The 27,104-nt window shown below is 39.1% G+C and overlaps 1 protein-coding gene across 4 annotated transcripts in view; it reads right to left on the reverse strand.

Annotated features, from left to right (window-relative positions):
• Nucleotides 1-27,104, reverse strand: part of TEX26 (testis expressed 26) — a 40,938-nt gene that overhangs the window by 10,375 nt on the left and 3,459 nt on the right. Inside the window, exons 2-4 of one of the 4 annotated variants that reach the window (XM_023208668.3) lie at nucleotides 23,420-23,504; nucleotides 11,878-12,043; nucleotides 8,073-8,229 (exon numbers count right to left, since the gene is read on the reverse strand). In XM_023208668.3, coding sequence (XP_023064436.1) covers nucleotides 8,073-8,229; nucleotides 11,878-12,043; nucleotides 23,420-23,504 — 408 coding nt within the window. The remainder of the gene's footprint in view (nucleotides 1-8,072; nucleotides 8,230-11,877; nucleotides 12,044-23,419; nucleotides 23,505-27,104) is intronic. The other 3 variants (XM_023208670.2, XM_023208669.2, XM_023208672.2) reach the window with 3 other exon arrangements.

Consider the following 27,104-nt stretch of genomic DNA (forward strand, 5'->3'; position numbering starts at 1 on the left):
GGTTATAGAGGGGAGGAATTTGTGGGGCTCAAAATCAGGGCACCCCTTAAGATATTTTGAAAAACCATCTGGTGCTGTTCCTGTAACTTCCACCTATAACTCAGTGCTATGATTCGAATGTGTCCCCGCAAAAGAAAACTTAATCCCTAACGCGACAGTGTTGGGAGGTGGGGCCTAATGGGAGGTGTTTGGGTCTTGGGCACTCTGCCCTCATGAGTGGATTAATGCTGTTATCGTGGGAGTGGGCTAGTTATTGCAAGAGTGGGTTCCTGATAAAAGGGTGAGTTTGGCTTCCTTTCTCTCTCCCACTTTCACGCTCTTGTCCTTCCATTTTCCACCATGGGATGATGCCGCAAGAAGGCTCTTGCAAGGTGCCAGCATTATGCTCTCAGCTTCCCAGCCTCCAGAACCATGAAACAAATGAATGTATTTCATTATAGATTACCCAGTCTCACATACTCTGTCAAAGCTGCGCAAAACAGACTAAGGCACTTGGTTTTTTCACTAGGAGCTTTATAAGCAAAAACAAATTTCCTTTGAAACACTTGATGCTTTTATCTGTATCTCTTCCCTAGAGCTACCATTCCATAGCAAATGTTTGCAGTTCTTATGTCAGTTCTGTGCTATTTGCCAAGGTTACACATAATTAAATCATTGTCCTACCTTAAGACAATTAGTGTGAATACAAAGATATCTACAGAACAAACAGGTAGGGAGTGTGGTAATTCTTGCAACCATAACATTTGGAACTGTGGATTTCACATGGAAATATGACATCAGAATAACCTGGGAAGGGTCTCTCAGAATACATCTGCTGACCCTTATCCCAGACATTGAGAACCTCCAGAAGTGAGCCCCAGGCACTTACACTATGAAAACAAACCACCCATGTGCTTAAGAATTACTGACTCAGGGCTTTGAATAGGGTGCTACAGGAGCCCAGAGAGAATATGAGCAGGGGCTGTGTTGGAGGAAGAGGAGGACGACAGGAACTAAAAGGCCATCACAGTAAGGAGCTTTGACAACAGGTCGACACAGAAGCAGAGTGCATAGTGTGTTTGTGAAACTTGGCCTTGCTCGCAGAAGGGTGGGGCATGCAGGGCAGGGAGGAGGAGCTGAGGGTAAAACAGGAGAGGCAAGCTGGGGCCAGGCTGTGAAGGGTCTGGAACGTCCATTCCACATGAACAATGATGGACCGGCATAGATGTGGAATCATTGGAGATGAAGACCCAGAAAAGGCAAAAGCCAGGACCTAGACTTAGATATCTATAGAATGAACAGGGAATGTGGTGAGTCTTACAACCATAACCCTTGGAACTATAGATCTCACATGGAGATAAGACATCAGAATCACCTGGGAAGAGTTTTGCAGAATACAAAGAGTCTCACTCTTCATTGATCCATCTGTACTTAACACAGTAATAGAACTCATTAAGTATTTACTAAGTTAATGAGTGAATGCACACACCAAAAAACCTGGAAACATAATTGCTATGGATTAGCAATTAATATCTGAAATACACTCTAGTGACTGCCTATGTGATCAATCGATGCTGAAGGTAACTCCTACTAAACTATATATTGTTCATTCCATAGCATGGGCTTAGTTCTTTTAAACTGATGCTTTTGTTGTCTTTATAAAATGTTGTGTTCATGAGCTTCACACGTTATTTGGAAGAGAGGTTCCTGATAAAAAGGGACCTAAGCAACATCTAAAACCCCCACAGTTGTGCTGAAGTATGGACAGAAATAATAACCATGAGTTAGAGCTAACCTGACCCAGTGACGCCTCCCCGCAGGGGTCCTGTTCCTCAGGAGCTCAGCTCCCCTGGGTTTCTTTCCCCCTGGAGTAAAACTGGAATGGTTTAGCCCAAAGAAAGAAACTGGCCCATTTAAGATTAGGTATGGCATCCGCAGAAAGGCCCAAACCAAAAGTCAGTTTTCAGCAAGGACCATTCAAAACTATTAGGACCAGCCGGGCGTGGTGGCTCATGCCTGTAATCCAGCACTTTGGGAGGCCGAGACGGGTGGATCACGAGGTCAGGAGATTGAGACCATCCTGGCTAACACGGTGAAACCCCGCCTCTACAAAAAATACAAAAAAAAAAAAAAAAAAAAATTACCTGGGTGTGGTGGCGGGTGCCTGTAGTCCCAGCTACTTGGGAGGCTGAGGCAGGAGAATGGCGTGAACTTGGGAGGCAGAGCTTGCAGTGAGTCAAGATCAGGCTACTGCACTCTAGCCTGGGTGACAGAGTGAGACTCTGTCTCAAAAACAAACAAACAAAACAAAACAAACAAAAAAACCATTAAGACCATTGACGCATAACCTATAGCCAAATGGGAACTAGCTCCACTGTCTATCAGTTGTTCTGATTCATCAAAGCCACATTTTCTAAGCCTGAATGTGAAAAGCAGCACCTTTCAGTGCTCCTCAGTCATTTACCTTAATTCCATAATGAGGATAAAAAGCTAAGACATGGCCCTTGTGCTTTAGAAGCTTAGATTATTACAATATCATAAGTCCTACAAAAGAAGTTAAGAACCAGGGCTGTTAAAACACATGGGAGGGCCAACAACCCAAAGGTAGAGGATCAAAGAAGGCTTCCAGAAGAGAGGTGAGGCCTATAACTAGACTTAAATTGTGGGTAGACATAGGCTGAGAAGGAAGCGAGACGTGCTCCACAGGGAGGAAGCAATGCGTGCAGCCAGCACAAGGCCACAAGGCATGGAGGTATGTGGAGGGTGTGAGTCGGGACGGCTGGCAACGTCATGAGGATGGGGGCTGACAAGGGAGGAGGCGGTGTGGCGGCCAGGACCATATTGAACAGGACTCATGTAAGGCATTTAGCTTTTATCCTGAGGACAATGAAAATTCACTGAAGGGTTTTAAGCCATAAAGTGACATCAGTTTGCACATCTGGAGACTCACTGTGGCTGTCTTATGGACAGTGGGTTAGAGGGGACAAAACTGGGAAAGCTCCTCTAGCTGCCAGGTGGTGAAAGAATTGGAGGCAACCTATGGATAATGCAGGAAGACTGGCTGCCGGGGGAAGGAGATGAGTTGGAATGCTCATGAGGCTTTTACTCAGCACCCAGTATAGGAAACTGAGGGTCTGAGGAGAGGTTTGGGAAGAGATACAAATGTGGAGGTTCTCAGGATAGTTGCTCTTTAAAGGAATCAGAAACTCTAATAGAGGCCAAACAGAAAAATGACCAGACAGAAGGGTCAAAAAAGTAGGGGGGAACTGGGAGTGTGTGGAAACACAGGAGTGCGAGGAGAACAGTGGTCCGAGAGAGAGAGCAGAAACCACAGTTAATGATGCTCAAAGGCTGGGTAAGATGCAAATGGAAAAATCTCCATTGAAGGTCATTGCAGACCTTTAAAGGAGCAGTTCAGTGAATGGTCGGGGCAGACACCAGGTTGGAAGGGGTTGAAAAGTCAAAGGGTAAGCTTCCCATTAAACTCAGTGGATTGTATACCTGTATTTAGGACACCTCTGTCCCCAAACTCCATTGGAATGATCGTAGATTAGAAATGTTCATACATTTTTAGAAAATGGAAAACAAATGTAGATGTAGCAACAGATTGAGCAAAGTAGAGGAAGCTGAAGCCTAGATGACTGCAGAGGGGAACAGCAAAGACATGAACTAAGTAACCCACACTACGGAGAACTTGCAGGCTCAAAGGTAACAGGTACAGTGGAAGGCAGGGAGTGAGGCTCAGGGCTGAACACAGAGGCTTGGCTATAAACTTGAATACCAAGTGGCTTCCCGGAACAACTTCATAACCCCACTTCATCATGTGACTATTCCTTCCTAACCAGAAGTTTATTCTCTACAAAACTGAACCAAAGAAGCTCTGGACTGAGGGACACCAGGCACAGTAAAAAGTGAGTAGAGTGAGATGCTTGATTGAAAAAAGAGGGTTCAGTGAAAGTCTGCACACCAGCCAGGAAGATCCCAACCCCTTGCTTCGCCGATCCTGCTCTCAGAATGCCAGCAGTCAGAATTACCTCTCTGGAGAGACTGATCCACAAATAATGACATTTAGGGATTTCCTCCAAAAAAGATAGCTCATCCTCTAATCACCTAAGTCAAGTACCAGCTAACAAGTCCCTTCTCTGTACATAGTTTTTAATTATATTTGAGTACCTCATTTGTAGGTTTTTGAGCCCTGGAGTTTAATATTTTGTGTGCACCCACTTTAAGAAAAACAAGAGTTCACAAAAGTGAAACTTGAGTTTTATTAGCTTTATAATAAATCTGCCTGTGGTCCCTTGCAAATATGGACAATCAAATTTTCATTAGACCATTAAGACACTCAGAGAAAAATAGATACGATGCAAGAAACAGATGAAAATGCTGAAAGTATATCATAAATATCTTAAAATTCATGAGAATTATTGCATCTATAAAATAAGAACAGAATGCTGTTTTTAAAAAATAATTGGAGAGAGGAAGAAAGAGAGCTTAGAAATTAAAAATGTGAGACATGTAATAAAATTTATTAGAAGAGCTAGATTAAAAAGTAAAGAAGTTTTCAGCTGGGCATGGTGGCTTACATCTGTAATCCTAGCACTTTGGGAGGCCAAGGTGGGTGGATTGCCTGACCTCAGGAGTTCAAGACCAGCCTGGGTAACATGGTAAAACCCCGACTCTACTAAAAATACAAACAAATTAGCTGGATGTGGTGATGCATGCCTGCAGTCCCAGCTACTCAGGAGGCTAAGGCATGAGAATTGCTTGAATCCAGGAGGCAGAGGCTGCAGTGAGCCAAGATCACACAACTGCACTCCAACCTGGTGGAGACTCTGTCTCCATGAAAAACAAACAAACAAACAAACAAACAAACAAACAAACAAAAAAAGGTAAAGAAGTTTTCAAATAAAGAGAACAAAGATACAAACAGAAAGAAGCTAGGAGAGAAAAGTTAAGATAATCCAAGGCTCAATCCAACTATCCGGTAGTTTCCTAAGAAAGGGTGTGTTGGAGGAACTTTCAAAAGTATATTATTGTCAATCTGGAAATGTCTATTTTTCTTCATTACACTTGCTTGATAGTTTGGCTGGATATAGAATTTTAGGTTGGAAATCACTTCCCTTCAACACATTTTTCCAAATGTCTTCTAGCATCCAGGATTTCTGTGTAGAAGACAGATGCCATTTTAATTTCTGATCCTTTTTTTATGTCATCCCCCTGGAAACTCTTAAGATCTCTTTATTGCTGACATTCCGAAATTCCACACTTACATGCATTAGTGACAGTCTTTTGTCATTCATTATGTCAGGCATTCAGGGGCCCTTTCAATCTAGAAACTCTGAGAATTTTTTCCTGCATTACTCCTTTAATATTTTTCTCTCCTCTCTTTTCTCTGTTCTATTCTGTCATTGTGTTTGGGAAAAAATTTGGTAAGTGTACAACAATGTATGGAAAAAAATAGTGACGGGCATGTAGAAAACTAAATACGTAGAGAAAAACAATTAATTCTGGTAAAAATAAGAGAAAACAACAAGTAAAGGAAATAATGAAATACAACTTGGCTCAGCAGCAAACGTTTACATACTCGTGTAATCACAGTATGTCATATCATAATATATACACTAGCAATTGAATTTAAGAAGAAATCTGTAATATAATTATATTGACATGATAGATGGAGGACCAGTGAGACAGAGTTATAGGACAGCCAAATCCTTGACTTCCAAAACAGAAGTCAATAATGTCTAAAATTTATGAATGAAGGAAGAGTAGTAGAAGCATATTATTTTAAAATCACATAAGAAGAAATAGTTAACTAGATTGAAATTGACTGCCAATGAGAAATAGGAGTAGGGATGGAGCAAGGTAGGTCAAGGAACTACTGTTGTTTCTTTATAAGCCTCTAAGTAATCATTTAAGTATATGCATACATTCGTTTAATAAAAGTAAATTTTAATTTTAAAAAACTATAAACAAGAAGTTAGGAATTCAGAACACCGTGTATAAACTGACTCTTGAAGGAATTTTAGCTGGGAAGGAGGTAGTTCTAACAAGAGAAGCCAGACTGCCTGGGTTCAAATCCTAGACTCCACCAGTCCCGAGCCAGGCAACCCTGGGCATGTTGCTTAACCACACTGAGTTTTAGATCCCCCTCTTTGATTGGAGGTAATAACTTCACAGGTTGTGAAAATTAACTGTGTTAATTTATGAAAAGCTAAGGTCTTAGTAAACGCTGGCTGTTTATGAAGGGAAGCAGAGAAATGAACAGTAGCTAAAAGAAGAGATGGAGCTGAGGGAAAGCTCTGTTTTTGTTTTCATCTGGAACATGCTAGATGGGATATACTACAGTCAATGTGCATGCCGGTGGGGTGGGATTAATACTTTAGAGATAGAGGGATGACGTTGGAGAAAAGGCCAGAGAACTGGAAAGATAAAGTTCTTGTTTAGGGGACAGGGATACAGATCCACAACTCACAAGGATTGATGGCTCTGTTGGGGCAGGAAGGGGGATGTAGGATGAAAGTAGAGACACCCAGGCCTTGCGAGGTGTGTCATTCTCCTCTCCTCAGGTGAACAGGGGCCTCAGCACTCCCTGGCTTGTGTTCAGAGCCCACAGGGCAGCCAGCCTTCCTCAGCTGTCACTGGGTGTCATTATTTTGTCACCAAGAGGCAAGAGAACACCAATACTCCAACTGCTATTTTGTCACAGGGCTCAGAACCGTGCACCAGCATGTGTTGCTTTCTCAGTAACTTACGAAAAGGTTTCCATCTTTGAGTTTAAAAATACAATCAATTTTCATGAATTCTCAATAAAGTAAATTTCCTGCTGATAAGCAAGAACAAAATTACGTTGAATCACCAAAGATGTCATTTCTGGAAATGTGTCGGTATAGATGAAACTCATTTTTCACCCCTGAGACATGGGAGCTATGATGTCATCTCTACTTACCCTGCTAAAAACCAGTCAAAGGTGTTCCCAGCCCCAGAGCCCTAAGGGCAGAGCCAGGTGAAGCATAAGAGAATCTAGATTCTCACAGGGGAATCTGCATAGCAGAACTCCCATCCCATGACACATGTGCTCTTCCAGGAAGTAGGATGAACAGCATGCTGGACTTTTCGTCTCTAACAAGGGAGAGAATAAAATGGCCCTCACTTCATCCTCTCGTGGTTTCCTACTTATCTACAGAAGACACCAGCATCCCATCCACATGGAACTCCAAGGCAGACTCCTGTTACTCCCTTATCCCTGACATCTGTCAGTCACTCATCCCTATCATTCATTTATTTGTTCAGCCAATATTTATTTTCATCACCTGTGATAAGCCAGGCACGGGGGTGGGTGCTGGTGAGACAATGTGAGCCAAAGAGCCACAGCCCCTACCCTGGAAGGGGCTTATTGCTGACTGAAGTGCCCGTGCCCCCACCTTGCAGATCTTGCTTCCACCTGCACTGCCACAGCCCTATGTCAAGTGACCTCACTCCTTTCTGCACTCCTCTAACAGGCTCCTCCTGTCCATCTTCCTCCTGAAGACCATCTCCATTCTTCACTCTGCAGCCAGTGTGAGGCTTCTGAAAGCCGACATCTGAATTGTGTTACTATCTTAATAAAAACCTCTTAATTGCTTCTGGGAGGAACTCCAAACTCTTTAGTGTGCCCTGTAAGGCCCTTCCAGACTGGGTGGTCTCTGCGCACGCTGATCTCCCTCAACCCTACCTTTGCCCTTGATGCTCTACTCTTGCCGAAGTTCTTTCAGTTCCTGAAATGTTCCTCCAGGGCCTTCAATCCTGCAACAACACTCTCCCCTACCTCCTTGCTTGGCTCATTCCTCTTCATCCTTTGGGCCAGGCGGGGAAGCCTTTCCTGACCTCCCGTCCCACACTAGGCTGGATGTCCTCCTGTATGCCCATAGCAACCCTCATCTCCCACAAGGTGCACCTTTTGATACTTGATGGTTTTCATTTGCAAAATTGCCTGTTTCCATGCCTGGACTTGGAGTTTCTTGAGGGAGAAGAACACACGCATGCTGCCGAACACCGCAACTCCAGTGCCTACTACGTGACCCGGCAAAAAAAAGGAAAACAAATGTGTTTACCTTTCGATCTGTCCACAAAGTCTCTCTTAGTAAGGGAAATAAACTGATTTGATAGTGCCTTGTTAACTTCTTTCATTGAAGCAGGGATTTTCCAAGGGAGGCTGTTCTTTAGTGTCCTCGTTTGTTGACAGTGAGGTAGCGTCCACAGGAAAATGCCCTATCAAAGCAAACACAATTTTCAAGAAAATCCATATGGGTTCACCTAATAGGATCAATAATCTGAGTGTCTGTGTGCACATATTCTTCAGAATCCTTTAAACCAGCTGCCACTGCAGGTGCGTGGATGCAGGGAGCTGGTCAACAGGAGCCACTGGTTGACCTAGCTGAAACGCAGGCTCTGTACATTTCTTTGACTTTTCACATTGAAAATGAGAAAATGAGATTGAAAACTTCAAAGAGTTGTGCTTCCAACCAGAAGCCTCCTACAGATAAGACCAGGGGAAGAAATAACCCATGTTAATTCTAGTTCTGGCCATTCCCAAGGAGCACAGGCAGTGACTGCTTTCCCCTTGGGAGCCCCTGAGGAAAACCCTGCCTCACATGCAGAGGCCTCAGCACCTTCCTGGAGGACAGGGAAGGGCTGGCACTCTTCTCACCTCCAGAGAGATTTTAGGATGATAAAACTTGAAACCTCCACCTCCTCTTGCCATCATCCCTCTTTCCCATGATCTTGCTTCCTACTTCCCTGAGAAAACTGAAGCCACCAGAAAAGAACTTCCACAGGCCACCAACCGTGTCCCAGCCACTGCACCTGCACTCACACATGCTGTGACAGGAGGGGAGCTGCAGGTGCCCTCAGCAAGGCCCAGCCCTGCCTGCAGCACCAGATCGCTCTCTACTGAGTCTACTCCAGCAAATCGCTCCAACAATCCTCACTTCTCTCTTGCAACTTGAATCTCTTCCTTTCTGCTGGGTCATTGCCGTCAGTATCCAAGCATGCGTTTATTTCTCCTATCTTAAAAACAAAGCACTCTCTTCACTCTACTTCCCCTTCTAGTTACTAAGCTATTCCTAGTTTCCCTTTGCACCAAAATTCTTCAAAATAGTTAGGTATACTCACTATTAGGTATGTCCCAAATTTGCCTCTTAAATCTCTTTTAATTTTCAAGTTCTTTCTTGATCCCCTTCTTTCCCTCACAATTTATCAACTGGAAAAACCAATATATAAAATTATAATTTATCTATTGAAGAAGTCATTTGATGTGCAGAGGTCCCCAAGTCTGGATTTTGTTGATTGCATATGCATTTGTTGTTTAACAAGTTCCTCTGTCCCCTATATTTCCTGCAAATTGGCAGGTGGATCCAGAGACTCAAATTCACCAAACTAGAAGTCAAGTGTGTCCAATCCGCAGCCCCATCCCGGATGGCTTTGAATGTGGCCCAACACAAATTCATAAACTTTCTTAAAACATTATGAGATATTTTCACGATTTCGTTTTTTAAAGCTCATCAGCTATCATTAGTGTTAGTGTATTTAATGTGTGGCCCAAAGCAATTCTTCCAATGTGGCCCAGGGAAACCAAAAGATTAGACATCCCTGAATAAATGGTGTTTCACAGGGCTGTAGGAGGCGGATAATATATGACTGTTTTTCTTGTGTAATGTTAGCAGTTGTTGACATTCAATGCCTAGATTAACAGGAGCTGCCGTCTGGCATTTGAACACTCATTGACTGAAAACACACAGGACGGTCTGCCACACTAGCTCTCATTGGTTGAGAGCCTTCAATAGTACTTAGAGGAAGCGAAAATTATATGGTCGTGTGTTTGTGGGTGTATAAATACTGTATAACATTGTATACATACAGTATAATATTGTAACCAACTGTTTTACATTAATTGTAAAATATAAAGGATGACCAAGCATAGTGTCTCATGGCTGCAATCCCAGGGCTTTGGAAGGCCAAGGTGAAAAGATTGATTGAACCCAGGAGTTTGAGACCTGCCTGAGAAACAGAATGAGATTCCATCTCTACAAAAAGTAAAAAATTAGCTGGGCATGGTGGCATGCACCTGTACTTCAAGCTACTCTGGAGGCTGAGGTGGGAGGATCACTTGAGTTCAAGAGTTCAAGGCTATAGTGAACTCTGATTGATTGTGCCACTGCACTTCACCCTGGGCCACAAAGCAAGATTTTGTCTCTAATATATATGATTATATGTAATAATACATATGTTAGAGACATATTTATGTATTACATATAAATTATATATTAAATATATAATTTATTTATTATATATTATATATTAAATATATGTTATATATAAATATATAATTTATATATATATATAGTTTTTAGAGACGGGTTTTATGTATATATCTCCAGGACATATATACATATATATGTATAAATATATGTATAAATCTATACTTTTTTTTCAGGATTGAATAGGTTACAATGAATGGATAACACAAGGAACCAAATTGAATCGGCTATATGTGTACATTCTAATGACTTCCAAGTCCATATGCCTAGCTCATCTGTCCACCATGAGCTCCAGACCTGTCTATTAAACTGCCAGTTGGACATATCTTCAACCAACATGTCTTCAGCTAAAACTACATGTTCCCCCAATGCCCTTCTCCACCCAACCTAGTCCTCCTCCATGTTCCAGCTGAGTAAACAGTGTCTGCATACACTCAGCTGTCCAAGTAAGAAGTTGAACATTATACTTTCCTCTTCCTTATCCTTTGCATCCTTTTAGTCATCAAATCCTGTTCATTCTATGCCTTATCATCTATTGAATGCATCAAGGTGGCTCCATCCTAGGTGGTCCCATCCCACGTGGCAGTCAAGTAAATGATACCCTTTACTACAACCAAGCATTGCCTTTTGTGATGGGAGAAGGGAACAGAAAGCCAAGAAAACACACAGGGAGAATCAATTATTTCCATCCAGGGGAGAAGGGCTTTCTTTAATCCGAGTCTCAAAGAAATATAGGGATTTCCTTAGGGCACAGGATAAAGGCATTCTAGGTAGAGGAAACAGAATGATTTTAAAAATGGAGGTTTGAAAGTGCACGAAACATAAGGCTAAGCACAAATACTTGCACGTGGCTGTTCATAGCAGCACAATTCACAATAGCCAAAAAGTGGAAACAATCCAAAGACGCATTAATGGATGCAAGGACAAACTGTGGTTTATCCATGGGAGAGAATATTATTCAACTGTGACAAAGAATTGGAAGTACTGATATTTGCTACACGGATGCTACATCTGTGGTCTTCATAATGGTGCTTTTCCTGTCATCTTTCTAGTCAGATAATTTCTTAGCTGATGAACCTTGAAAACATTATGCTAAGTGAAAAGAAGCCAGACACAAAAGGTCACCCATTCCACATAAAATAGGTGGAATTCCACACCTATTCCACCTAAAATATCCACAAAAGGTAATCCACAGAGGTAGAAAGCAGACGGTGGGGAGTGGAGTCGGGGGTAATTGCTTAATGGGTATGAGGTCTCCTTCTAGGATGATGAAAATGGTTTGGAACAAAAACAGAAGTGACAGCTGTCCAACAACATGTATGTACTAAATGCCACTGAATTGTTCACTTTAAAAGGTTAATTCTATATTACGTAAATTTCACTTCAAGTTTTAAAAAGTCCTTTTTTAAAAAAAAACTCCAGGGGATAGAATATAAGTGGTTAGAAATAAATGTGAGAAGGTAGACAGGAAATAGTCTGAAAAGAGTCACGTATCCCGTAACTGTAGAAGCTGGAAGATCTTTGTGACATATTTAAACTCTCATTCTTATGGGTTGTTGATACAGTATTAAATTCAACACATATGTAGACATTATCTTACTTCATTGAGATGAGATTTGTGGCTCTTGATTCCTCTCGAAGCCTCAGTTTTGATCAAATCTTCTTTGGAGTATGATTTCCAAGTATACTCATCATTATATTGTGTCTGATTGAGAATAGGATCACTAAGTGAATATGTGTATCCTAATCTTCTGATACCGTTTTGGCTACAAAAAAACAAAAACAAAACAAAACAAAACAAAAAACCAGCAGAAATTAGAGTCAGAGGCTAAATACCAAATCTCACAAAAGTACACGTCAAATCATTTTACTCATTACATTTTTTAAAAAGATAGATTGACATAAGAGTTGATGCCAGAAATAATTTAATTTCAGGTTTTCCTTGAAGGAAAACAATGCTGTATTTTAGGATGGCTTTTAACAAAAGTACAGAGGCCTAAAATAAAATTTAAAAACATAACAATATGATATTTATTTCATTAATTTTTTTAAGAACTGAACACTCTCCAGTACAAACGGCACTTCAGTGTAACCAAATAGCTGGTGAAGAAAAGCTTCTCTCTATAGAAATCTTTCATCTGATAAAGGGAAGAAATACAAGAATTGAAATATCACTAGTTTCAAGCACCTAATGAAATAACGAATCTAGGCAATGACCAGCAGGGTCCACTCGCAGCTCCAAAAGAGGAGCACCAGATACTACGAGCTTCTGAGTGAATACATGCACTGCCACGTATTAAATATCTTTGCCAAAATGCAGAACTTGAATCAGATGAAGTCTTTACAATGTTGGATTACAGGAAATATATGAAAAGAGAAATCATTTAAATGGCAAATGGCATCATGGAGATAAAAAAAAAAAAGAAAAGAAAAGAAAAAGTCCCAGAACAATGATTCTGTTTGTTCAACAGCGAATTTGTCAGGAAAAAAAAAAAAAAAAAAAGGTTCTCTCTCTCTCTTTTTTTTTTTTTTAAGATTAAATGAAGTAAGAGACATAATAACCAAATGAAATGTATGGACCTTTCCTGGATTCAATTTCAAACCACTGCCTTTATAAAAAATTTATGAGACAATTGGAGAGATTTGATTGCTGATTGGCCATTTGATATCAAGGAATTGGTTTTCTTAAAGGTGAGATAATAGTATTGTTACAATTTTTAAAACATTTTTTATCTTTTAGAGATACATACAAAATCTTTAGAATTGAAAGGATACAGTGCTTGGGATTTGCTTCCACATACTCCAGTGGGAAGGATGAGTGGAGGGTGCAGGTAACAGTAGCTAACCAGCGATGATTGCTGTTGCTGGCTCATAGTGGGGGATTCCTTGTATGTTCCTTTGTGTATGTTTAAAATATTTCATTTTGACTTATCTTTAAAAGAGGGCTAGATAGATTCAGATTATCTCTGTAAGAAACAAATATCTGGGCTGTTGGAAACAAACAACCGTATGATTATTTATTGTCATTCAGATATAAACTGGAGAGTTTTCAAAGGGAGAGGACACAGCACAAACAACTGTTTTTTGTTTTTTGTTTTTTTTGAGACAGAGTCTTGCTCTGTTGCTTAGGCTGCAGCTCAGTGGTACCATCATAGCTCACTGCAGCCTCAAACTGCTGGGCTCAATCTATCCTCCCATCTCAGCCTCCCAAGTAGCTAGGACTTACAGGCATATACCACCACGCCCAACTGATTTATTTTTTATTTTTGTTTTTTGAGATGTCGTCTCATTATGTTGCCCAGGCTGGTCTTGAACTTCTAGCCTCAAGCGATCCACCTGCCTCAAGTAGCTGGGACTACAGGCGCATGCTACAGGCTGGGATTACAGCTGTGAGCCACCACACTTAGCCACAAAAAGCTTTAAAAGAATCAATTTTCAGATCTCAATTTCTCAATATACTCTTTCCTAGAACATATCTGCCTGAGAACAAACCAGCAAATGTATGTGGGTTCTTTCTTCCTACACCCCTTGCCTGATTCTCTCTTCCCCATTTCACCACAGGCTCTTTCTATGGTGCATTGCCTCGAGGAATAAGCCTCCAACCGTGAGGGGGGCCTCCGGTGAAGGGAAACATGGTCAGAGTGATTTCAGACACACCTCCTTGTAATCCAAACTCCATTTGGAACCACTTGCCTGGGCTTGTGGTTCTCAATGTCATGTGTATTTCTAGAGAGTGAAGCGTTGTGCTATACCCAGGGTACTAGTTCTTTGTGGGTGGCTCTGAATTTAGGTATGTCATAGAGCATGGCTGAGAGGAATGTCTGGTTTTCTATCTCCTAACAATTACGAAACGTTCACATCCTTTTAGGGAGAGGCCTCTGAGAGAAGAGCAGAGGATGCAGAATGCTTAAAATGACTCCTTTCCTCCCACATTTAAAGATAGGCATTTATCAGCTTATCTCTAGGACATGCCATTAGCTGGAAAGAAAAGCAGCTCTGAGGTGGTGAAGCAGCACAGGTTGGTCACACTGATTACTTTAAATATAACCAGAATCTTGCCTTTTTTTTTTCTTTCTTTTTTTTTTTAGACAGAGTCTCACTCTGTCACCCAGGCTGAAGCAACCTCCACTTCCCGGGTTCAAGCAATTCTCCTGTCTCAGTCTCCCGAGTAGCCGGGACAACAGGCACATGCCACCACACTGGGCTAATTTTTGTATTTTTACAAAATTACACCATATTGGTCGTGGTTTCACCATATTGGTCAGGCTGGTCTCAAACTCCTGACCTCAGGTGACCCACCTGCCTTCGCCTCCCAAAGTGTTGGGATTATAGGAATGAGCTACCATGCCCAGCCCAGAATCCTTTTCGAGACAGCAAATTTTTAAAGATACAATGGATAAAACTGACAAATAGAAATCTTGTATTTTTTTTCAGGTTTTGTATTAATCATTCAATAAAGTATTTAAATTTTATTCTGAAACCAATCATGTTACACAATACTCCAATACAGCCAAGTTTCATTTTATTTTATGTTGTAAAATATTTAACAATAAATGAAAGTATAGGCTGACCTGCTACACCAATTTTAATTTTCACTATATGTAACTTTCTTTCGTTGAATACTAGTAAATATTTGATTTGATGTCTGATGAAATTAATAAAATTGTTTCTGTTTTTATACATGATAAGTATTTAATCATTCCCAAAAGGAAAGCAGCAGAATTTTATATACATGAGAATATATTTAGGAAACATCATGCTTTTTATTATACTCTTCACAAACAACTTATACATTTAGCTACACATTTTATTGCATTATTTTTAGATATGATGCAATGAAATGTATAGCTAACTGTATAGGTTACTTGGATATAATTAATCATATCAGACTGAAATCTTTTAACACTTCTCTTGTGTACTTTTAATTGTCTTCTCTATAATATGCATTCCATAATTTATTTTTCAGTGGTTTTTATAATATTCTCAAAACACATATTAACATTTATTTGAATTGAAAGTGTAACTAGATTTTATTTGGACAGGAAATAAACCTGATTTTACTTATTGATTTGAACAACAAGGACTGATTTTACCAACTAGGTAAAGATGGTATAAACTGTATGAGCTAAATGTTCAGCTCTAAGATTTTGATAAAAATATATTCAAAGTATGATAAAAGCCTTTTATCAAAAAAAGTTTGTATGATAAAAATTTATTAAAATTTGTGTTTCCATTTTCCAAATCCTTTTTGAATATAGAAAAGTAAACAAGTTGCCGCCGCCAAGTGAAATAGTAACAGGTGCAATTTAATAGTCACGTGTTAAGACGTGTCTTTTGGGCATATTCTCAGAAACTGAGATAGGGAATAACTCAATGACTGGATGATAAATCATCTTATTAATTGCTTTCAGCAAAATTGAAGGAGTACTCAAACTAAGCTGTCAGCTGATCAGTCATTAAAAATCACATTGTGATTTCTGGGACATAATTCAGAAAGAGTTCAGAGTACTGAGTGACACTGCTATACTAAAACTCCTTTCATTTGCACCTACTTATTTAAGTATATATATATGAACAAGGTTTCTTAACATTAGAAGCAGAAAAAAGTGATGCTGAGTGCAGTTTCATTCTAAAAATAACAACACTCAAAACTAGATATATGAACGAATTGAAAACTAAACAGCCACATTTATATCTCATTAAGATGCAGTTGCAAAAAAATTTACTTTTTGTATTTCATAATTATGAGTATTTATAATGTATTTATTGCTTTGAGCAATTGTGTACTAAAATAATTGTGATAACTCTATACTTAGGGTCATATAACATGTTTAAAAATTAATTTCAATTAATATACTAAAAGAGTTGCAAAGAAGTATAATAGAGTGATCAATAAATTGCTTTCAAACAAAATATATTACAGCAGGGAAAAATTCTATGGAGGAAGTGGAGTGGGAATGAGAGTTCAAGAAGAGAAAGAAATGAAATAAATGATCAAAGAAGAGCTTATTTGTGTGTTTATTTAAAAGATCATGGCAGGTATTAATTTGCTAAAGCATTCAGAGTATTCATTGGTTTTATTGAAAAGTTTTATTTTAAAATGTCAATATGTAGGATGGGGAGGAAGTTGAATCTTTTGCAGTTATTTAAATTTATGTTGACATTTGACAAAGCCATCATACAAAGACTCTCTATAACCAGGGAACTTATACAGAGTCTTCATGCCTGAAAGCACCAAGAGCCAAATTAGGCTACAATAAACTGTAAACATTAAGGTCACATCCTTAAGAGGGGAAAAAATAAATTTTTAAAAATAAATTCAAGAATAATTAGAATAAATAGTCTACCCAAATGAGAAGGAACCAGAAAAATAATTCTGGCAATATGACAAAACAAGGTTCTATAACATCCCTGAAAGATCACACTAGCTTTCTAGCAATGGATCAAAACTAAAATGAAATCTTTGAAGTACCAGATTAAGAATTCAAAAGGTTGATTATTAAACTACTCAAGGAGATACCAAAAGAAGGTGAAAACCAACATAAAGAAACTAAGAAACAACTCCAGATATGAATAAAAAATTTTCTAAAGAAATAGATTTTTAAAAACCAGAACTTCTGGAAATGAAAGACACATTTAGGGAATGACAAAATGCAGTGGAAAGTTTTAACAGACTAGAACAAGTAGAAGAAAGAATTTAAGAGCTAGAAAACAAGGCTTTTGAATTAACCCAGACAAAAATAAAGAAAAAAGAATAAAAAGAAATGAGCAAAGTCTCCAAGAAATATGGGATTATGTAGAATGGCCAAATCTAAGAGTAACTGGTGTCCTGAGGGAAAAGAGTAAGCAAAAAGTTTGGAAAAATTATATGAGGGAATAAATGAGGAAAACTTTCCTGGGCTTGCTAGAGATTTAGATATCCAAATACAAGAAGCTCAAAGAACTCCTTGGAGATTCATCACAAAAAGGACTTCACCAACACCCATAGTCATCAGGCTATCCAAAGTCAATGTGAAGGAAATAATTCTAAGAGAAGTGAGACAAAAGCATCAGGTAACCTATTAAAAAATAAAACAAAACAAAAAAACCTATCAGACTAACAGCAAACTTTTTAGCAGAAATCTTACAAACCAGAAGGGATTGGGGTCCTATTTGTAGCCTCCTTAAAAAGAGTAACTGTCAGCCTAGAATTTTTCATCCAGAAAAACTGAGTTTTATAAACAAAGAAGAAATAAAGTCATTTTCAGACAAACAAATGCTGAGGGAATTTGTCACTACCAGGCCAGCCCTACGAGAAGTGCTTAAAGGAGTTCTAAATCCTGAAACAAAAGATCAATATATACCAGAATAGAACCTTTTGAAAAGGCCTATAAAATAACACAATGAAGAAAATAAAGTATCTAGGAAGCAATTAACATGATGACTAGAACAGTCCCTCACATCTCCCTATGAACATTGAACATAAATGGCCTAAATACTCCACTTAATAGATTGGTAGAATGAATTTTAAAAAATCCACAAACCACAAAATATCTGCTGTCTTCAAGAGACTGACCTAAAACATAAGGATTCATATAAACCCAAGGAAAAAGGGTGGAAAAAGATATTCCATGCAAGTAGAACCCAAAAGCGAGCTGGAGTAGCTATTCTTATATCAGATAAAACAGACTTTAAAGCAACAGCAGTAAAAAAAGACAAAGAAGGTCGTTAAATAATGATAAAAGGATTAATCCAACAAGAAGATATTATAATCCTAAATTTGTATGTATCTAACATTGGAGCTCCCAGATTCATAAAATATTTGCTGCTAGATCCAAGAAATGAGATAGACAGCAACTCCATTGACAGCACTAGACAGATCGTTGAGACAGAAAGTCAACAAAGAAACAATAGACTTAAACTACACTCTAGAGCAAATGGACCTAACAAATATTTACAAAAAATTCTACCCAAGAATTGCAGAATACACGTTTTTTCTCATCAGCACATAGGGCATTCTCCAATACAGACCATACAATAGGCCACAAAACAAGTCTCAATAAATTTTAAACAAAGTCGTATCAGGTATCTTCTCAGATCACAGTGGAATGAAACTAAAAATCAACTCCAAAAGGAACTCTCAAAACTATACAAATACGTGGAAATTAAAAATCTGCTCCTGCATGATTTTTGGGTTAACAATGAAATCAAGATGGAAATTTTAAAAACCCTTTGAAATAAATGATAATAGCGACACAAGTTATCAAAACTTCTGGGATACAGTAAAAGCAGCGCTAAGAGGAAAGTTTATAGCACTAAATGCCTACAGCAAAAAGTCTGAAAGATCACAAATTGACAACCTAATTTCATACTTCAAGGAACTAGAGAAACAAAAACAAACTAAACCCAAAGCTAGTACAAGAAAAGAAATAAGATCAGAGCAGAACAAAATGAAATTAAACAAACAACAAAAAAAAAGATCAATGAAACAAAAAGCTTGTTCTTTGAAAAGGTAAAATTGATAGACCATAAACTAGATTAACCAGGAAAAGAAGAGAGAATATTCAAATAAACTCAAATTGAAATGGAACAAGAGACATTTCAACCGACACCACAGAATTATGAAAGATCATTCAAGACTACTATGAGCACCTCAATGCACTCAAACTAGAAAATCCAGAGGAAATGAATAAATTCTTGGAAACATACAAGCCTCCTAGATTAAATCAGGAAGAAATAGAAACCCTGAGCAGACCAATAACACACAGTGAGATTGAATCAGTAATAAAAAAAGCTGTCGACTTCAAAAAAAGCCAGAGCCAGATGGATTCACAGCTGAATTCTACCAGACGTTCAAAGAAGAATTGGTGCCAATCCTACTGAAACTATTCCAAAAGATTGAGAAACAGGGAATCCTCTCCGACTCATTTTATGAAGTCAGTATCACTCTGATACCCAAAACCAGGAATACTGGTCTGTAGAAAACTACAGACCAATATCCCTGATGAACATTGATGCAAAAATTCTCAACAAAATACTGACTGAATTCCATAGCACATCAAAAAGATAATATGCAATAATCAAGTGGGTTTCATCCCAGGGACACAGGCATGCTTTAATATATGCAAGTCAATAAATATGATATATCATATAAATGGAATCAAAAAACAAAAATCACATGATCATTTCAATAGATGCAGAAAAAGCATTCAATAAAATCCAGCATCCTTTTATGATAAAAACCTTCAACAAACTAGGCATCTAAGGAATATACCTGAAAATAATGAGAGCCTCTATGACAAAACCACAATTTTCATTACACCAGATGGGGAAAAGTTGAAAGCATTTCCTCTGAGGCCTAGAACAAGAAAAGGATACCCACTTTCACCACTTCTATTCAACATAGTACTGGAAGCCCTAGCCAGACCAATCAAGCAAGAGAAAGAAATAAAGTGTATCCACATTTGAAAAGAGAAAGTCAAAATATTGCTGTCTGCTGATGATATGATCATATACCTAGAGTTTGGATAAAAGAATTCAGTAAAGTCTCAAGTTACAAAATCAACGCACACATATCAGTAGCACTATACAACAATGACCAAGCTGAGAATCAAATCAATAACTTGATCCCTTGTACAACAGCTGCAAAAAATAAAATACCAGGAATATACTTAACCAGCGAGGAGGTGAAATATCTCTACAAGGAGAACTACAAAACACTGCTGAAAGAAATCATAGGTGATACAAACAAATGGAAACACACCCCATGGTGATCTGAAGAATCAATATTATGAAAATGACTGTATTGCCCAAAGCAATCTGCAGAGTCAATGCAATTCTTATCAAAATACCAATATCATTTTTCACAGAATTAGGAAAAACAATCCTGAAATTCATATGGAACCAAAAGAGAGCATAAATAGCCAAAACAATCCTGAGTAGAAAGAATAAATCTGAAGGCATCACATTACCAGACTTCAAATTATACTACGAGGCTATAGGTACCAAAAGAGCATGGTACTGGTTAAAAAAAAAAAAAAAAGTAGGTACATTGACCAATGGAACAGAATAGAGAACTTAGAAATAAAGCTAAATACTTATAACCTAGTGATCTTTGACAAAGCATACAAAAACATACATTTGGGAAAGGACACCATATTTAATAAATGGTGCTGGGAAAATTGGCTAGCATCTCTCACCTTGTACAAAAATCAACTCAAGATGGACAAAAGACTTAAATATAAGAGACGGGAAACCCTAAAAATTCCAGGAGATAACCTAGGAAAAACTCTTCTGGACACTGGCCTAGGCAAATAATTCATGACTAAGACTCCAAAAGCAAATGCAAAATAAATAAATAGAACCTAATTTAACTGAAATGCTTCTGTACAGCAAAAAGAATAATTAGATTAATCAGACAACCCACAGAATGGGAGAAAAACGTTTGCAAACTGTGCAGCTAACAAAAGATTAACATCCCAAATCTACAAGGAACTCAAAGAAATCACCAAGAAAACAAATCCTATCAAAATGTTGGTAAATGACATGAACAAACATGTCTCAAAAGAAGGTATACAAATGGCCAAAAACATATGAAAAAAAATGCTCAACTGGTCATCAGGGAAATACAAATGAAAACTGCAATGAGATACCACCCTACTCCTGCAAAAAGTATTGTTGAATTTAATTATTAAAAAGAAAAAAAAGAAACAATAGATGCTGGCAACGATGTGGTGAAAAGGAAACACTTAAACCCTGATGGTGTATGCTTCTATGGCAAACAGTTACAGTATGAAGATTTCTCGAGGAACTAACAGTAGATCTATCGTTTGGTCTAGCAATCCCACTACTGGGTATCTACCCAAAGGAAAAGAAGTCATTTTATTAAAAAGACAACTGTACGTGTATGTTTATCACAGCACAGTTCACAATTTTAAAGATATAAAACCAACGTAAGTGTCCATTGATTAGTGAGTGGATAAAAAAAAATGTGGTATATACACAACATGGAATATTACACAGCCATAAAAAAGAATGAAATAATATCTTTTGCAGCAACTTGGGTGGAGCTGGAGGCCATTATTCTAAGTGAAGTAACTCTGGAATGAAAAACCAAATACCATACATTCTCACTGAGAACTGGGAGCTAAGCTACAGGTACCCAAAGGCCTATAGAGTGATATAATGGACTATGGAGACCTAGAAGCAGGGAGGGAGAGGGAAGCGAGTGAGGAATAAAAAATTACATATTGGGTGCAATGTACACTACTTGGGTGATGGGGACCCTAAAATCTCAGACTTCACCATTATGCAATGCATCCATGTAACCAAAAACCACTTGTACCACAAAAGCTATTGAAATAAAAAAAGTTAAAATTTTTACACTGAAAATTTTTGTGAGAACTTTATAAATATATAAATTCAGACATCACTGACCTAGACTCCCTAAGTTATCTATTTGTTGTTGGCTTTCATCCCCTAAACGTTTCTTCTTCAGGCAACTGTTACAGTCATATACCTGGCACTTTCATTACAATCAGATGATAAAATTTCCCAGTTACAACAGGACTCACTGGGATAGCTAGTAACTCAGAAATCTGGAATCTTGTAGCCTTGCACTTTTTGGAAATTTATCATATACTATGGTGGGAAAAATGAATGAAAATGACTAACTTCTTTGTGTTAGTCACTATCCTAGTGCTTTGTGTCCTCAGAACAGCCACTTTAGGCAGGTATCATTGTCCCCATTTCATCAATGACAAAACTGAGCCCCAGATGGCTTGTTAACTTGTGCAAGGTAGCAGAGATAATACAGCTAAGAGCAGAGGGCTGAGGATAGATGGCATTTCTGCCTAACTCCCTAACTCCATAGCCATGGTCTTACTAACACTCCATTCCACTTCTCAATATCTTGAACTTTTAAGGCAAAAAGATTTTTTATTTTATTTTTTTTGAGACAGAGTCTCGATCTGTCGCACGGGCTGGAGTGCAGTGGTATGATCTCGGCTCACTGTAACCTCCGCCTCCCAGGTTCAAGCAATTCTCGTGCCTCTGCCTCCCGAGTAGCTGGGATTACAAGTGCCCACCACCATGCCCGGCTAATTTTTGTATTTTAGGTAGAGACAGGGTTTCACCATGTTGGCCGGGCTTACGGTGAAAAGATTCTTATTGGACACAATTCACATAATGAAGATGATAATTGAAGGCTCTCTATGCTGATTTCACACCTACCAGTGACACAGTGAAAGATGATGGGGCGGCTGGGCGCAAGGGCTCACACCTGTAACCCGAGCACTTTGGGAGGCCAAGGTGGGTGGATCACAAGGTCAGGAGATCGAGACCATCCTGGCTAACATGGTGAAATCCTGTCTCTACTAAAAATACAAAAAATTAGCCAGGCATGTTGGCGGGCGCCTGTAGTCCCAGCTACTTGGGAGGCTGAGACAGGAGAATGGTGTAAACCCGGGAGGCAGAGCTTGCAGTGAGCTGAGATTGTGCCACTGCACTCCAGCCTGAGTGACAGAGCGAGACTCCATCTCAGAAAAAAAAAAAAAAAGAAAGATGATGGGGCTCCCCTAATCCCGCTCTCACTCACCTATTGATGAGCTTAGAAGCTCAGAAAGGCAGCTGATGTTTAGAAACTCCCACTACCCTCAGCTCAGGTTGAATTGGAGAAGTTGAAGCCAATATTGCAGTATCTGGAGGAGTGGATGTAAGAATAGGGGGACAGTGGCCTTCTTCCAGCTTCCAAGACTAGTCTTGGTGATGCTGTGATAACAAGTATTTGTTCATCCATTCATCTATTCACTCAATTGTCATTGCCTGCCTACTATATATAAGGGAATGGATTCAAGTCACATGAATGTTTAGGTAGCACAACCTTATTAACCTGTATATTAGGTCTGCTGTAAACCACAATACACAGCAACTTTATGAAAAATTAGTAGCCATTTTCTTGGTTTCCCTATAGGAGGTCTGGATACTGTTTGAGGGGAGGGGGTACCACTGACACTTGGAGGAGAGCTGTGCACACAGTAGCCCCTACCCAAGAGCATTTTTATGAGGCTTCTCTAATTACTGTCTATGTGTTTGGATTCTGAGTCATAAAAGGCAAGCCAACAAATTAAAACATGTATATCAATCCAACTCAAATAATGATCTACCGAATGAAGGCAGGCACTGCTCCTGTTTTAGGCGTGAATGCAGTCCTCATAGTGGTAGCATAGGAATCCCAGTTGGGGCCACCTGCTAAAAGTACAATAAAGCAGTTTTAAATATGGCAAACCTGAATGTTTTGATGAAATGTTGTTTTAACAATTAAGATAATCTTGAAAGAGAAAAAAAACATTTTGGATAATTTATCTTTAGAGTCTAAGGAATAAAAGCCAAAATACAGCCTCTAATAGGAATGAGGGAAAGCTTGACTTATTTGTGTTTTACCCCAAAATAAAAGATAGTTCTACTGTTTCTCCTGAGCATTCATGCAGGCTATTTTAAAGAATTAAAGACAGACATAAAAATATAAAGAGGAAAGCAGTTCATCTGAAATTCTATCATCTTAAGAGACCCACCATTATGTTTTGGTCACCAACTTTACATGCATCATCTTAGATGTACCTATACTTGCATCATACTAGATATACACGTGGAATGATATTACACACAGGGGATCATATCACATACATCAAGTTTTATAATGGACACCTCCTTAATTCTTTCTTTCCCTGACATTGCCACTCTCCTTCCTACCCCTCCTCCCAGGCAGCACATGTTAACAATTGTGCCTGTTTCTTTGCATACATATGGAGGTATCACATGCTGATTTATACATAGACATACTGGGTTTCAGTTATCAACCTTTTGTTTCACAAAAGTGGGTTCATATGACACAAAGTATCTTTTTCTTATATCTGTCACTAACAGTGTCTGATAGAAAACCCCTCCAACTTATCTGGCGTGGTTCTAATGCATGTCTTGTAATGGTTGTGCAAAATCCTGTGGTGTACATGCTATTTAAAACTATGAGAGTGGGGAGATCAATGAGGGAGGGAGTAGACTTAGAGCAGAAGTTCCAAGGCTGACACCTGAAACACTTCAATGTCAAGAATTTGGAGAGAGAAGGAGGAACCAGTGAAGGGTCTGAAAAGCACTGTTAGCAAGGTGATGAAGAAACCAGGAGCCAGTGGCATCCTGAAAGTCAAAGAAAGTGTCCCAGAGAAGGGAGTTAAATACTGCTGATGGTTCCAGGAGGATGCCAGCTGAGAACTTACCACTGGTAGTGCTATTGTTTGAATGTGTTCCCCAAATTTTGTATATTGGGAACTTAATCCCTAAATATATACGTTGATAGCATTTGGAGGTGGGGCCTTTGAGAGGTAATTAAGATTGGATAAGGTAATCAAAGAGGGGTCCCCAGGATGGGACTGGTGGCTTTATACAAAGAGGATGAGAGACCTGGGCTAGCACATTCTTGCCCTGTCATCATGCAATGCCCTCCACCATGTTATGATGCAGCTAATAGGCCCTCACCTGATGCCAGTGCCATGCTCTTGGACTTTCCATCCTCTAGAACCATTAGCTAAATAGTATTCTTTTCCTTATAAATTACCCAGTATGTAGTATTCTGTGATAGCAACAGAAAGTGAACTAAGGTAGATACGAGCAACAACACTGTTTATTTGCCCCAACCTCCATTGTCAACAAAGTACCACCAAATTTCTCAGGAATATACATTTAAATTTAAAATTCAGTCATTCTCTCACTCTTCATATCTGGGTAGCTACCTGCTGCTTTTTAGATGTCATGAGAACCCGATTGAACGTCTCTATTTTTTGAATACACGGTGTTCTCTCGGATCTATCACTTCATCCCTAGAATACTGTAGCCAGTATTCTGCATACTCATTGCCTGTATTTGTTCCCCTTCATGTGTCCTATTACAATTGTTACTAAGTATTTTTCTTCAATTTCCCTATTTTAAAAAGCTAGATGCTACTGCTTAGCATAGGGAGCTCTGGCCAAATATTTATGATTCCTGTTATCTGTGAACCTCTTAATGTTCATCTCCTCATCTATCCCAATCAAGTCTTGTTTATAATTTAACAGACTCTCATTTCCAATCAGGATCTGATCATCCACAACTATTACCTGTGCCCTTAACCCCGGCTGAAGTTCTACCTCCACTTAAAAGCCCCTTAGAGAACCCAAGCCTTAGCCCCTTGTATTCCCCACTCTGTACCTGTGCTTCTATGCACTCCTAGTGTCTGCTCTCTAATCCTGCTCTACAAGAAATGATGTCATTCTCCAATATTCCTGCTTTAGTGGGCATCACTTTATGCTTGAAAGCATTTTATCCCAATAGCAGAATTCAATGTTCTTTGTTAAAAGAATTACAAGTGTGAACAAGTAAAAGGGAAGAAATTGTGAGGCATGCCACTCATAAAAGAAGCCTTCTCTAACCTGATTTGAACTTCTGCATTGGACTTCTGGAAGGATCGGAAAGGATATTCTACACAAAAGCCACACATAACTTCTCCTTTTCTAAGGCAAACAACTCTAACAGTCCAGATCACATTTCTATTAGGCTCAGATATGCCTCAAAAAGCCTGGCAGAACAGCACTCCAGGCAGCACCTCCCAAGCAATCATGTGGGCAAGCACGACATGCCTCTCTGTGCTCCCATCTAGGATCCTATCCCTTCTGAAGATAGTTTGGCAGCTGGGGTCACCAATTGCCAGGTGCCTGTATCAGGAGTCTGACGGACAAGAGCAGCATGCCTCACTGCTTCCAGGAACCGAGGCCGTGCAAGCCTCCCTCTTCCCGTGTTACATTTGTACAGATCAGGCACTCCCTCCACTCCCTAATCCTTACTTGCTTGGATGCACACTTTATCTTTGGTACATCTTCCTTTAATTTCATGTTAATGATTTCCCTTACTACAACCCTTTTTGTCAGGGCTGTAATTCCATGCTTTTTACCTCCATTGGCAAAGCTTCTGAAAGTACAGTATGCTATTGGAATTAATCTTCTTCATTAACAGAAATGTTCATTGAGAAACCTGCAATCACAATATTCTGAAAATCTGATTCTAGTATGTTCTCTGCATGTCACTACTTTCTTCTCAGTGTCTCAATGTCTTTTTCTGTAGCTCATATCCATCCTTCCTGTGATTATGTCTTCCTCTTTCTTTCTTCTCTCATTTTCTGTTCCTCCTGCAAACAAGTCCCCAAGCTCTCCCATGGACCAAGCCCTGTGGGGCACTGGGACATAGAGTCTTGACCTGGCCTTGGAGAAATCATAAGCCAAGAGATAAGCTATGTATCCTATGAGCACAAGTTTAATGTGGTGCTGATGGCCTATGTGACACAGGGAACATGAAGAGGGTGCAATTCTTTCTGCTTGGATGAGAAGATGGTGCAGCAAGGGCAGGCCCAGGGGTCATCATAGCATAGCTGGCACCTGAGCTGTGATTTAATTTAGTAGATGCTTGAAAGAGAAACACAGGACATGAAGTAAAGCAATTTACAGAGGAAGTAGCAGGAGGTATGAGAGTCTGAGATGAGACAAAACAAATAGCCCCATGTGAATGGAGCAAAGGGAAAGATGGCTAATGACAGGTCGGCAAAGCATCCTAAAGCCTCATTCTGCTAACCTTGACCACCCACTGGATGTGTTCACCATTAGGAAAATATAAAGCTATAAAAATATTATAAAATAGTAACTAATATGTATATTCTATCATACTTTGCAAAATATTTTCACATACGTTGCTTTATTTTGTTTGCTCATTTTGTTTAAGGGATTCAAGCTATCGATAAATATAAGTTGTTTGTAATGTGCCACATGGTGA

The sequence above is a fragment of the Piliocolobus tephrosceles genome, chromosome X (assembly GCF_002776525.5).
Source record: "Piliocolobus tephrosceles isolate RC106 chromosome X, ASM277652v3, whole genome shotgun sequence".
Classification (NCBI taxonomy): Eukaryota; Metazoa; Chordata; class Mammalia; order Primates; family Cercopithecidae; genus Piliocolobus; species Piliocolobus tephrosceles.